The sequence below is a fragment of the Cryptosporidium parvum genome, chromosome 6 (genome assembly GCF_000165345.1).
Source record: "Cryptosporidium parvum Iowa II chromosome 6, whole genome shotgun sequence".
NCBI lineage: Eukaryota > Apicomplexa > Conoidasida > Eucoccidiorida > Cryptosporidiidae > Cryptosporidium > Cryptosporidium parvum.
In genome coordinates, this window is record NC_006985.1 from 1,039,518 (window position 1) to 1,053,002 (window position 13,485).

A 13,485-nucleotide genomic window follows, 5' to 3' on the forward strand; every position below is an offset into this window, starting at 1 on the left:
CTTTTCAACATGCAATAATTCTTATTGCTAATCGCCGGTATAGAAAAAATTCACTTACTCACATTTACACGTATGCAACTGGCATGCATGCAATTACAATGCAAGCTCATGTGGACAAATAAATTATTAAAAAAAACAATGTACAAGGTTCTAAAAAAATCTTAAATTCAATATAATTTTAACTGCTTTATTTATTTTCTATAATTTTTAATTAAACAAGAAAAAACAATTTTTAAGTTTTTTTCAAATATATTTGCAAAGTATCACCTCAAATAATTTGAGAAAAAAAAATGCGGGAAAGCTGCTTTATATGGGAATTGTCCCAATTTTATTAGTCAAATTGAAATGAAACCCGTAATAATTATTTAAAAAAAAAAAGCCATCAAAAAATAAATTTATTAAAAGTACCAAAAGAAATAATAAACAACTAAAAGTTATAGAATTTAAGATAAAGATGTCAGTGGATGAAAAACTATACTCCGAGGTATTAGATCAATTGAGCAAGCTCTCTATAAACTATTCTAAGTTTGATCATGATGCTACCCCAAATATGGAATCTATGGTGGAAGTGCTTAAAGAGCAGGCAGAAAAACACAATACTGACTTTGCAAAAAATCTATTAATAAAATCAAAAGGTAACGAAGGCTTATTTTTTGTTTTGGCACACCACGAAACCGATACGAAAATGAAGAACCTTGGGCAGATCTTTGGTGTGAGTGGAAACAAGCTTAGATTAGCTGATGAAGATGTTTTAAATGATACTCTTAAGGTAAAAAGGGGATGCTTAACTCCTTTATCTTTAATATTTGAGAAATCTGGAGGAATTCAAGTTTACTTTGATGAATGTCTTAAAGACAAGAAAGTATTTGTACATCCACTAACCAATACTGAAAGCTTTTCAATCCATATTAATGACATTGTAAAATTTGCTGAATCATGTGGAAAGAAAGTTAAATGGTTTTCTATGGATAATTTAGAGGAACAGAAACCTGCAGGAAAGCCTGAAGAATCTAAGGAAAACGAAAGTTTGCTTGGAATTACAGCAGACAAAATAACTTCTTTTGCAGACTGGTATTCCCAAGTTATAGTAAAGTCTGAAATGATTGAATACTATGATATCTCTGGGTGTTACATATTACGCCCATGGAGTTACTTTATTTGGGAAACAATTCAAAGCGTTTTCGATCAGAAAATCAAACAACATGATGTACAAAATGCCTATTTCCCCATTTTTGTAACCCAAAAAAAGTTAGAAACTGAAAAAGATCACGTTGAAGGATTCTCTCCTGAAGTTGCATGGGTAACTAAATCAGGAAAATCAGATTTAGCCGAGCCAATAGCTATCCGTCCAACATCTGAAACAATCATGTATCCATATTTTGCCAAATGGATTAGATCCCATAGGGATTTGCCACTTAAGATTAATCAATGGACTTCCATTGTAAGATGGGAATTTAAGCATCCAACTCCATTCATCAGAACACGTGAATTTTTATGGCAAGAAGGACATACAGCCCATTCTACTAGAAAAGAGGCTTTAGAAATGGTTGACATCATTTTAAATGAATATGCATCTATTTATGAAGATTTATTGGCAACTCCTGTAGTTAAAGGTACCAAATCTGAGAATGAAAAATTCCCTGGGGGTGATATAACTAAATCAATTGAAGGATTCATTCCAGAAATTGGTCGCGCTGTTCAGGCTGCAACTTCTCATTTACTTGGACAAAACTTTAGCAAAATGTTTGGTGTTGAATTTGAAGATGAAAAAGGAAACAAAGAATATGCACATCAAACTTCTTGGGGCTTAACTACAAGAGCTATTGGTGTTATGATTATGACACATGGAGATAATAAAGGTTTAGTATTGCCACCTAAGGTTGCACCTGTACAAGTTATTATTATTCCCATCATTTTTAAAACCGTTATCACTGAGGAACAGAAGAAAATCTGCAATGAAGTGGAGTGTATTTTGAAGAAGGCTGGGGTTAGAGTAAAGATCGATGATAGATCTAACTATACTCCTGGCTGGAAATATAACCATTGGGAAGTTAAAGGTGTATGCTTGAGATTTGAAGTTGGACCGCGTGATATCGAAAAGAGAAGTGTTCGTGTTGTTGTTAGAGATAATATGGAGAAAATGGATATTCCAATTTCCGAATTGGAATCAAAGATACCAAAGTTGTTGGAAGAATTCCAAAATAGACTGTTATTTAAGGCCAAACAACGACAAAATGAATCTATCATAAGAGTTGATACATTTGACAAAGTTATGGATACACTGAACCAAAAGAAGATGGTTATAGCTCCTTGGTGTGAGGATGTATCATGCGAGGAAGAAATTAAAAAGGAAACTGCAAGACTTAGTTTGGATAATGAAGACAATCAGTCCATGACCGGTGCAATGAAATCCTTGTGTATACCTAATGATCAAATATTTAAAATAGAAGAAGGAAAAACAAAGTGTTTCTTCTGTGATAAACTCGCAAAGAAATTTACACTATTTGGAAGAAGTTACTAATACTTTGGACTTTATGGCTTTTAAAATTGTATTAAAAAGTTAAGGAATTAAAAAAAGCAAAAACCATATCAAGCATTACATTTATTAATCATTTTTTTTTCCTTTTCAAATATACAATTTTACTATAACTACCAAAGTGCTAAAGTTTAGCTTAAGAGATAAAGATATTCTACCAATTAAGATCAAGCCTTTTGATTTGCTCCCCAATAGAATTCACATCCTTTCTAACTTTGGTTCTTCTATAAAATATAGGGCAATCTCTTGAAGTACAAATAATATCTTGGAAAGCACTTCCTTGGCACCTTTGGCACTGAGTCCAGAGTGAATTATATTCAATTTCTTTTTCTCTGAATTCATGAAGTTTATTAATAAGTACCGAACATTCCATATTTTCTTGTTTGGAACAATCTTTACAAAGTGGACCTTCCTTTATAATTGTTTTACAATTCATACACTGAAGACCCTTCTTTACAAATCCTGCTAGAGCGCCTCCTGTAACACTCAAAACAGTTACAGATCTTGTATGGCTTCCTGAAAAGAGTTTTTCAGGATCCTTCATGACTCCTTCAAAAACTCGAATTACTGAAGATTTTAGTGTATCTACATAATGTTGTGTATCAATTGCGAGATTATTTTCGAGTACATATAATGGATCTTCAGCGCGATCATATTGAGGCTGACCTTTAGCACCTTTAATTACTACATAAGAGACTCTGTCTCCAATATTTGGTGCAGATCCTGGGTCTCTTAATTTAAGCCTTTTTGCTAACTCAACATGAGCGAGTTTTGCAGTATAATCATCTTTTCCAAGACTCTTACTAACTACCAACAAAGACAAGTCTATTTTATTCTTTAGTAAGTCTGAAATTACATTTCTGGTATATTGTTTGGCTGCTTCAACATCTTTATCAACTAGAATCTTCTTTAAGACAGTATCAACCACTTTTTGTACAAGAAGACAGTTATCTCTTCTAACAGTCTCAATTCCCTTACAATCAATTCTCTCATGGAATTGTGGATTCTTAAAAAGTACTCCAGCATATCTTTTTTTATTCATCAATAAGAATGGACAATATACTTTTTCAAATTCTAATTTAATTGGTTTTACAAAGAGCTTACTTATTGAAGTTGCAGCTTCCAAACCAAGTTTCATTGCTTCTCCAATATCTGATACTCCAAACTGAATCATTACAGAATCTGTGTCACCATAAACAACTTTGGCATCAGCAGAATAACCATTTTCTTTTCTATATATCTTTTCAACCTCATTTTTGGTAATATCAATCATTGCTCTACCATATGAAGTAATACTTGTTGAAAGTTCCAAGCATGGAAGTTGGCCTCCAGCCACTGCACCAGTATATCCATAAACACTATTTGCTGAAGTCTTTAAAGCAAGTTGTCTACCATTTAAAATAGAGATTAATGTTGGATCAGTTGCTTCCTCCATTTCTTTTTTGGCTTTCTTTCTTGCAGCTATAAGCTCTTCAACAATTAATGGAAGTATACCCTTTCTGACTGAAGATAATACAAAAGAATGACCAGTTGGAGAAGTCTTTCTTAAATCTTCTGGTACATTTTTAAGATTAAGTGGAGGAATTAGTGTAGAATAGCAAATATTGTGAGCAATCATAATTGAGGGATACAAAGAAGCAAAATCTAAAGTAGAAATTGGGTCCTTATAAAATCCTTTTAAAGGTTCTAATACAGTTGCTCCTTCATATTGGTTATCCCCATCAGATTGATTCTTTACTGTTGGCATCAAGAAGTTGGTAGACTTACATTTCCTCAAGATTTGGCTTGTAACTTTAATTTGTTGGCCTCTACTTAGCAAAATATCTATTGTGGTACCCGTTACTCTTGCCATTTCTATAATATTTGGGAATAATTTCAAATGTTTCATAAGCCTTAATGGAAGTATTGAATCTTTGAGACAATATATTGCAATTCTCTTTCTTGTTTCAGGATTTCCATCTTGTAAGCCTCTAATCATTGAATAATGAACATCTTCTTTTTGTTCTTTTAGAAAGTTTGTGGAAACGTAGTTCAAAGAATAGCTTTTTAATTTGTGCTCTCTACGAATAGTCTCCAAAATATCCCATAGAATCCTTCCTTCAATATTAATCAATTTACTCTCATGAGTTCCAAATGCTCTGGATGAAAATCTGGTATCTTTACTTGTAATTTTTGTTTTAGCTAGCCTTGTAAAGAAGAAAAAATCATTCAATTGGAATAATTTAGCTCTTTCTAATAGGTAATTCATATCAAAATTGATGCAATTATAACCTGTAATGACATCTGGATCTAATGCCAATAAAAAATCCTTCCATGCTAATAACATATCTTTTTCAGACTCAAACCAAAATACAAAAGCTTCAGCTACTGATGCACATTCTTTGAGAGTAAATATTACATTACAAATGGATTCAGGGCTATCTAGAAGTGTTACTACTGAAGATATTTGGATAACAGAATCTTTATGTGGCTCTGGAAATCCTACTCCAGACTCTGTAATGCATTCAATATCAAAAGAAAGTATTCTTATTGGTGGTAAAGTTGCCCATTTCCCTGAGCTTCCAAGCACTATCAAATCGTCATAGAAAAGATCCATTTCTATTTGGCATGAACTAATTCTTTGAAATGGGCTTATCCTTACAAAACCTGCATCTTTAAAATCAAATTCTTGTCCTCCAAGTCTAATATACGATTTTTGCTTCGGTATCGATACCCATGATCCGGTACTTAAATCTCTATCAATTAAATATCTTAGAATAAAAGGTATATTTGCTTCGTAAGCTTGAGGAATACAATCTAAATTCCCATTTTCTATCATAGATCTACAGGTGGGAACTAAGTTTGGTAGTTGTAGAGTGATTTTGTAGAACTGGGAATCTTCTATTTCTGAATCGCCTTTGTAATGCATTATTGATTCTTTTTTTAAAACTTGTACATTAAGGACATTTTTTCCTTCTGTTGCTCCTAATCCACTTTCAATTTGAGTTTTAATCTTTTCTGGATTAGGAGGTGTGCTTTTAGGTACTTCACAGTAGAGATAAGGAAAGAAACAGTGAATATTTATTAAAACTGTTATTCCGGTGCTGGTTGACCCAAATAGTTGTATTATTGGTGTTTCAATGTTGTCTTGGTTAGTCTTATTAGAAAATACATTGTAAGAGCTTGAATTATACTTTTCATAAAACTCAGGTGATGGATTTTGGGAAGGAAATTTCCCAGTTGAAAACTTGGCATCCAATATGCAAAAGTCTAAATTATCATCTTTTGAAATATTCCCACATTGTGGATCAAGACTAACTTTGTTTCTTCTCCATCTATCCAGACAATTCTCAAAAAGCTTCCGAGAAGCTTCTGCATTCTCTTGGGTGAATCCTATGGTAGAAATTATTTCTTCCCCCTTTTCCATCATCTTTGTTTCTTAATACCCCCTGTTTTCTTTTTTTATTTTGACAAGAGAAAACTCCTTTAGTTTAAGGCAAGCAAAAGGCGCCACCTCCCCACACTATGTTAATTCTTATTGAAATGAATTATTTAAAATATAGTCAATTTTATGTTTTTAGGTATTTTTGCATCAAGAAAAAAGGGACAAGAGTATTATTTCTTTTTTCCTTTAATATTGTGAGAAATAATATAACCCAATAAATGGAAGATGAATCAGAATTTCAAGAAACTCATAAGAGTAGTTTAGAGTCGGAATTAAGATGGTATAAGGAGAATTTTGAACAAATAAAAAACGATTTACTCTCTAAATTGAATAAAGGCAGAAGTTCTAACTCAGAAATATCATGTGTGCTGCAAAATGAAACAAACAATATCGGTAAAATCTTTTTCGGAAAACCTATCAGAGACTTTTCCTCGTTTTCCAATGTAATTCGAAATGTTTCAAAAAAAATTACCTTCAATAGTGATAGCCATGCATGCACACACCCGCATGCAAACACCGGTATTGAAAATACATACGTGGCAGAGATTTCGGATAATCATGTGGACAACATAATTAGTAATCACAAAAAAGTTGAAGAGTTGTGTAAGGAAGAGAATGAAGATGAAGTTATAGAATTGAAAGTATTGGGATGTGGAGGAAGGGAAGTAGAGGAGATTGTATCAAGCTCATCTTCTAGCAAGGAGAATTTATATACAATTTTGAATATCCTGCCAAATTCTGACTTTTCAACGGTTAAAACAAAGTCCAGAAAGAATACAACAAAGAAAAGCTCTTCAAACGAGAAAAAGTTATTGAATTGCAGGAGAAAAGTTCAGGTCAATGAGAAGGACCAAGATTGGGAAAGGGAAGATTTTGAATGGTCAGAGGATATGAAAAGAATCAATGAGCAAGTTTTTGGCAATGAATCATTTAGGTCAAATCAAAGACAGATAATGAATGCAGTGGTTTCTCAAAGGGACGTTTTTGTTATGATGCCAACAGGAGGAGGAAAGTCACTTTGTTTCCAGCTTCCTGGCCTTTTAAAATATAACAACCCTGCAAGTGTGACGGTGGTTATCATGCCCTTAGTTGCACTTATGGTTGACCAAATTGAACAGTTGAATATACTCGGCATTAAATGTGCAAGTTTGAATAGTAATCAGTCTGCAGATGAGTTGAATCATATTACATCCTTACTGAAGAAGGGAGATCCTGAAACATGTCCTGCCTTTCTATTTGTAACTCCCGAAAAGCTTAAGCATTCAAAGACTTTGTTTTCACTACTAAAGCAAATTAATGATGAATCAAGATTATTAAGATTTGCAATTGATGAGGCTCATTGTGTTTGTCAATGGGGATTTGACTTTAGACCTGACTATATTCAACTTTGTAAACTCAGAGAAGAGTTCCCAAATGTCCCGATAATAGCATTAACTGCCACTGCCACTCATAGTATTTTGAGTGATGTAATTAAACAACTAAAGATGCGATCTCCTGCTATCTTTAGTCTTTCTTTTGACAGACCAAATCTAAAATATGAGGTAAGAGCTAAAAGTGGAAGTAAAAAAAAGATGCTCAATGAGATCTGTGAGCTGCTTAGATCTCCACGGTTTTGTAGATCAACAAGTATTATCTACTGTTTGAGCAGAAATGAGTGCGAAGAAGTCTCCAAAGATTTGAACAAGGAAGGAATTTCTGCAACATATTACCATGGATCCATGAAAGAAGATAAGCGGAATCTGGCACAAAGAAGATGGATGAATGACGAAAAGCAGGTCATGGTAGCAACCATAGCATTTGGAATGGGAATCAATAAAAAAGATGTTAGACTTGTGATTCATCTATCCATGCCAAAATCCCTTGAAAACTATTACCAAGAAAGTGGTAGAGCTGGAAGAGATGGACTAGAGTCTAAATGTATATTATATTACTCTTACAAAGATGTCTCTAGATTACAAACTTTAGCAGGAGTTAACATTGAAAAACCTTCCAAAAAGTATTATACCTCCAAGAATAACTCTTCAAATAACAAATCCACAATTGATGGACTTTTAGGTATGGTGAAATATTGTGAAGAACAATATAAATGCAGAAGAACAATGATTCTAAGCCATTTTGGAGAGGATTTTAAAGGAAAATGTAAGGTTAAATGCGATAATTGTATGAGATCTGAATTAGAAAAGCCGACTAACATTAATGTGGAAGGTCTTGCTCGTCAAGTCTTTCACTCAGTAAGAATGAGCCTTCAAGAACAGGCAAGAGCTACAAAAACCTATGGATTTTTAACTTTATCTAGCTTAGCAGAAATCTTAAAAGGAAAGAAAAAGAAAGATAAGCAATCAAAAGGCTCCCTTAAAGACTGTATTGGTCTTCTTAATGATACAAATATTTGGAAGCCAGGAAATCTGCAAAGATTCCTGCATTTGTTTATTATTAATCAGCTTTTTTCTGAGAATTTGGTTCAACTCAAAAATGGAGTATCAGTTGCTTCTCTTAAAATTGATAAACAAGCAGAAAAACAAGATATCTATGAACTCGACTTTTCTTGTTTCAAAGCCTTACAGTTAGAGTCCATCTACTCTACTCCAATTCCAGAATCAAATAATGTTAATTTGGGCCATAATATTAACTCATCTCTTTCCTTGTATTCTTTTAACTCAAAACAATCTTCTTCAGATATTAATTTTGCTAATAATGGCTTAATATCTAACTCTAACAACATAGAGAACTTGAATCACGATAAGAATCTCAAGGAATCCAGAAGAAAAAGACAATTCATTGATAAAGGATCTCCCCATTCAATAGTTAAGAAGAAGCAGGCAAATTTGATGTATCAAGAATCTAACAGTGAAAATGAACAGCTTAAAGATTTTAGAAATCAATTACTTTTACTAAGAAGAAACTTAGCTGCAGAGTTTGGAATCTCTAATACCAACTCTATTGCATCAAAGGAAGCTATTGATGCTCTTGTTGAGAATCTCCCGCTTTCATTAGATGCTCTTAAAACACTTCCTGGATGGGGCGCAAGGCAAAAACTTGAAAGATTTGGTCTCAGATTCATCTCAAAGGTCAGAGATTTTGTTGATTCCAAGTCAACCAATATGTTTTATACCGAAAAGAATTATACTTGTCCAATTGACCTTATTAATCCTGAAGATCTGGACAAAGAACTAGATCTTATTTGGCAATAACTTATCATAGTTATCTCTAATTTGCTTAATTAAACTATTTTTCTTATAAGTCTCTTTAACCAGATAATCATAATATTTATTCTTTACTAGAATCCATTTAATGTTATTAATATGGCAATTTGGCGGGAATTTTATGCAATTCTTATTTGTTGTGCATGGCCTCGTTTGGCGCCCAGTCTGTGTATAAATGAGGTATAATGTTCAACTTGTATTTTAATAGAAGTTGTTGGTTCAAATTTGTAGATCCAAAGTTCGTTATGATCTTATTGCATTTCCAAGCTAGGGATCAATGGGTTGTTTATTCAACAAGATTCCATTGAAAGATACACATAGTTTGTTGACGGATTGTCCATGTTCTAAAAAGCTGGTATTTTGTGTTTTAGATCTACTATGATATTTTGGAGCTGGAGAGAACTCTACTAAAGGGTAATTCTCAAGCTTTTTTCCTCTGAATGAAATGGTTTCTATTGATCTTCGATGTCTAAAATTGTATTTATCTTTAGTCTCAAGCTCTATTCGATCTTTATTTTTGTTAACTAAATTAGTCTCCTCTTCACTATTGGAGGAATTCTCATCATTAGAAACTTCTAAGCAGCTTGAATCAGAAGTGCAAAGATCAGTGTTTGATTCTGAGCTTATTAATAAAATTGGCTCTTCGTTCACTTGAGTATATTTACAAACATTAATTTCTTCTTGGATATTATTCGAGAAATAATGTTTAATTTTTGTCTTGAGATTATTTGCTGAGCTGTTCAGTGAATCTATTTTGTTTAATAAATCTAATTTATCTTTTTGAGAAGGCTTTTCTTTCTTTGAGATTGATATTTCCTTCAAAATATTATTTGTTTTTTTAACAAGATTGGAGTCACTTTTTCCTTCGAAAAGTTTACAACTAATCCTAAAATGAGTACAATTCTTGAAAATATAGTTTAATTTCCTTAGTTCAAGTGTATGAAAGTGGACATCCTCCAACTCACAATCATTCTTAAGACTTATGAAAGCAAGAAACATCTTTGAGTAAGAAAGCACTAAAAATTTGTAATAAGCATCAAGTTTGTTCATGTTTGTAATTCTTTGTATTTCACTACTCATTGTTATTTTATAAGCATTGGATTCATTTCTCAAGCTAATTTCCCTGAATATATTTCCAAGTTTATTTTCAATCCTTTCACTGCATTTTTGTGAGCTTTCTGTGACTTTTCTTTCCTTATTATTTTTGAGCTTTTGTAAAACTAAATTGTTATGTTTATAGCCATCAAAAGCTATTTTGTCAGAAATCTCCATGTTTTTACTTTGTTCCTTCCTTTCACTCTAAATTAATCCTTGAATTTTAAAATTTATATGTATAAACAAAAATATATGAATATATATATTAACCCAATATATATATTCATATAAATATATATATTGGATTAATATGTAAGTTTATTAAAAAACATTATTTTTTGAGAAAGCCAGAATGAATTCTAGAGCTTTTCAATTGAAGAAAGAAAGCGAAATGTATACAATTTGAATATTTTGACAAATTTTAATCTTCATGTAAGTTTTAATTAATTTACCGGTACTTTTGCCTTGTCATTAATATGTGCACCCGAGTGTGCACACAGCATTGCCTCGATGTGATTTCAAAAGAATTATTAAAAATAATAATTGAGTGAAAATCTGGCAAATTTAAGACATGTCTACACAAATATTTTGAGTAATCTTTTCTTTTCCCGTCAAATGCTTAATTTCATATTCATCAACCATTTTCTTTCACCCAAATATGTAATCCTATGTGGGCAATATTAAATTAATTTAATAGAATTTTTCGTATTCAACAAGTAATGAACTTTTTAAGACTAAATTAAGTTTTGATATTATTTCTATCGCAAATACCTAAATAAATATTTACTAGCTTACTCTACAATTCGACTTTAGTTGTTTTATCTCCTATCTTTTTCTCCACCCCAATTTTTTTTTTTATTTAATTGTTGACATTTACCGGTACATGCAATTTTGCTTGCATGAAATTCATGTGGATAATGCATGAATTTAGAAAAAAAATATTCAATACCGGTGAAGGATTTAATGTGGATGCATGCAATAATGTTATTATGGGACTAAGTAGAGGAAATTTTCGTCAAATAATGAATGAGAAAAAAAATAAGTAGAAAGTGGAAAAGGAAAATAGGAATAATTATTGTTAATTTTGTATATTAGTGTAGAAAATAATATACATATATGTAAAAGAGAACAAAAAGAGTTAGGTTTTTTTTAAGAGTTTAACCATAGTTGTTGATTTTTATTAAAAAATTTGAATAAGATTATTAAAGAAGAGCCAATGTCTGAAAAGAATATTATACCATTTCAGGAGGAAGAGACGAATAATGAAAAAAAGTTGGGAGTTTATGAAAAACAGGATTTGAGTGAAAGGAGGAAAGAGCTTTGGATAATTTCAAAAAGTCTTGGGGCAATTACATTGGTATCTGCAGTAATGAATCTGGTTTTGGTTGGGATAATGATATTTATGGTAAACAGCCTAATTAAAGGCATAATATCAGAACATTCCAGGCAAATAGCAATTCAAAAGGGGATGTTATCAAACTTTATTGAAAGGAATTCAAGAATAGAAAAAAGTGTTCATAATGAAAGGATGAATTTTAACGATCATTGGAGGAAAGGAGCTGGAATACTTCCATTAAATATGCTTTACAATGCGCCATTAAAAAGTCTAGAGAATGTAGATGCTATCATACTAGAGTTTGATGAACCAGAACAAATCGAATCTGGAAATCAAGAGAAAAAAATTAAAGGAAAAAGGCACCAGCATATGTATCATGTTGAATCCATTACAAGAGAAGTTTCAGTAGAAGAGATGGAAGGAGGAAAACATAAAAAAAAAGAGGAAGCTGTATTAAAGTTTAACTTAACCAATCAAGGTACACTCACTGTTTATAAGGATAAAGCTATTTTAAGAGATAGGTTAGGAAACAAAGTGCATGAACTTTTCTTTGAATCAGAAAATCAAACTCATGAATATCAAAGCAAAGAAGCGGAAAAATTGCTCAGATCCGACTCAAAAGACGAGGAAAATGAAAAACAAGGTCACATACAACCTAATAATAGAAAGCTTATATCTTCCAATTCACACAAGCACTCAGCATCCCATTCTTTGAAAACTCAAAGTGGTTATATGGCAGCTGTATGTAAATATGGATGCGGAGAAATGGGAGTAACCTACCCCTATTACTATCGCCCCTTCTTTGGATATGGATTTCCTTTACTAGGTACTGAACCGTATTTCCAAAGTGGATATGGAGGTAATGTTGAAACTGCCATGAATAATAATATGTTCAACCCTGAATCAGCTGGTCCTCGTCCTCCAGGAGTACAAGCAACTCCACAAACTTCACCATTTGCAATGGGCGAAAATCCATATAGCTATCCATACTCATCTAGCCCAGGAGGAGGATACTATTATTACTATAACTTCTACCCTCCACCTCCCCCAATGCAACCAGAACCGTTCCCATATTACGAAGAAAGCTATTACAATATTCCCCAAAATAACACAGAAGAAGAAGAAGAATAATCCCCTCCTTCTCCCCACATATCCTCTATCAAGTCTTTATCTAAGCAGAATAATAATAAATTCTCTCTGTAAAACGATTGCCGCCAATACTATGACTACCCATTTTGCATGTACCAGTCATTTGTTAACTTTGACGTGTTTATTATTGGCGCCAAATTTCTAAGGTTAAAAAAGAAATCGAGGGAATAAAGTTGAAAAGAAAAGGACTAATCATGGAGGGAGAAAAGGAGAACAGTTCTATTCAGGCTATTGAAAAACTTCAACTACTGCAAAGAGTTGTAGAATCACAGAAGATGATGGCAAAGTTGACTTCTAGGTGTTATAAGAAGTGTGTTGTGGGAGGATCAGGAGGTGGAGGAAAGAGTCTAACGAGGAAAGAGAAACTTTGTTTGTGGAACTGTGCCCAGAACTTTCTTGAGAGTTCGGAATTCGTTGCTTCAAGAATCACGATGGTGGAAGATACGTCTTTATCCAATCAAAAGGACTCGGAGAAGTCTTAAAGCTAAATAACAAAAAAGCCCAAAAATAGAAATTATCTCAAATCTAATACTTTAATAATATAAATAACCTCTTACTACGATTAAATTATTGAACAACCACTTAATAATGTTTGAAAAAAAAGAAAAGCCGAGAGATATGTTCAACAAATTGGTTCGAATCTATCACTATGTATCATATTGGTACTTCAACTTAGAGATTACTTATATTCGAGTTATCAAATTCAAATCAAAACAACGGATTCATCAATCGCAGCTCCCAA

General features: G+C 32.5%; 6 protein-coding genes across 6 annotated transcripts; 4 read left to right on the forward strand and 2 right to left on the reverse strand.

Moving 5' to 3' along the window:
* Positions 1-361: 361 nt before the first annotated feature.
* On the forward strand, positions 362-2,521 carry cgd6_4400 (proline-tRNA synthetase; class II aaRS (ybak RNA binding domain plus tRNA synthetase); the record flags this gene model as incomplete). Its single annotated transcript, XM_627771.1, has 1 exon — positions 362-2,521. A coding segment is annotated over one exon (2,160 nt), but the record flags the coding sequence as incomplete, so codon positions are not given.
* Positions 2,522-2,690: 169 nt separating this feature from the next.
* On the reverse strand, positions 2,691-5,945 carry cgd6_4410 (DNA polymerase delta catalytic subunit. DNAQ-like 3'-5' exonuclease; RNAseH fold; the record flags this gene model as incomplete). The annotated part of the gene is made up of 1 exon (XM_627772.1): positions 2,691-5,945. The coding sequence occupies one exon, from the start codon at positions 5,943-5,945 to the stop codon at positions 2,691-2,693; it is 3,255 nt and encodes a 1,084-aa protein (XP_627772.1).
* A 233-nt stretch (positions 5,946-6,178) lies between these two features.
* On the forward strand, positions 6,179-9,151 carry cgd6_4420 (RecQ bloom helicase (RNA helicase+hrdc); the record flags this gene model as incomplete). Its single annotated transcript, XM_627773.1, has 1 exon — positions 6,179-9,151. The coding sequence occupies one exon, from the start codon at positions 6,179-6,181 to the stop codon at positions 9,149-9,151; it is 2,973 nt and encodes a 990-aa protein (XP_627773.1).
* A 279-nt stretch (positions 9,152-9,430) lies between these two features.
* On the reverse strand, positions 9,431-10,435 carry cgd6_4430 (hypothetical protein; the record flags this gene model as incomplete). The annotated part of the gene is made up of 1 exon (XM_627774.1): positions 9,431-10,435. One exon carries the CDS (start codon positions 10,433-10,435, stop codon positions 9,431-9,433), a length of 1,005 nt encoding a protein of 334 aa, XP_627774.1.
* A 1,039-nt stretch (positions 10,436-11,474) lies between these two features.
* On the forward strand, positions 11,475-12,725 carry cgd6_4440 (hypothetical protein with transmembrane region near N-terminus; the record flags this gene model as incomplete). Its single annotated transcript, XM_627775.1, has 1 exon — positions 11,475-12,725. One exon carries the CDS (start codon positions 11,475-11,477, stop codon positions 12,723-12,725), a length of 1,251 nt encoding a protein of 416 aa, XP_627775.1.
* Positions 12,726-12,859: 134 nt separating this feature from the next.
* On the forward strand, positions 12,860-13,225 carry cgd6_4450 (possible apicomplexan-specific, small protein; the record flags this gene model as incomplete). Its single annotated transcript, XM_627776.1, has 1 exon — positions 12,860-13,225. A coding segment is annotated over one exon (366 nt), but the record flags the coding sequence as incomplete, so codon positions are not given.
* Positions 13,226-13,485: the final 260 nt, after the last annotated feature.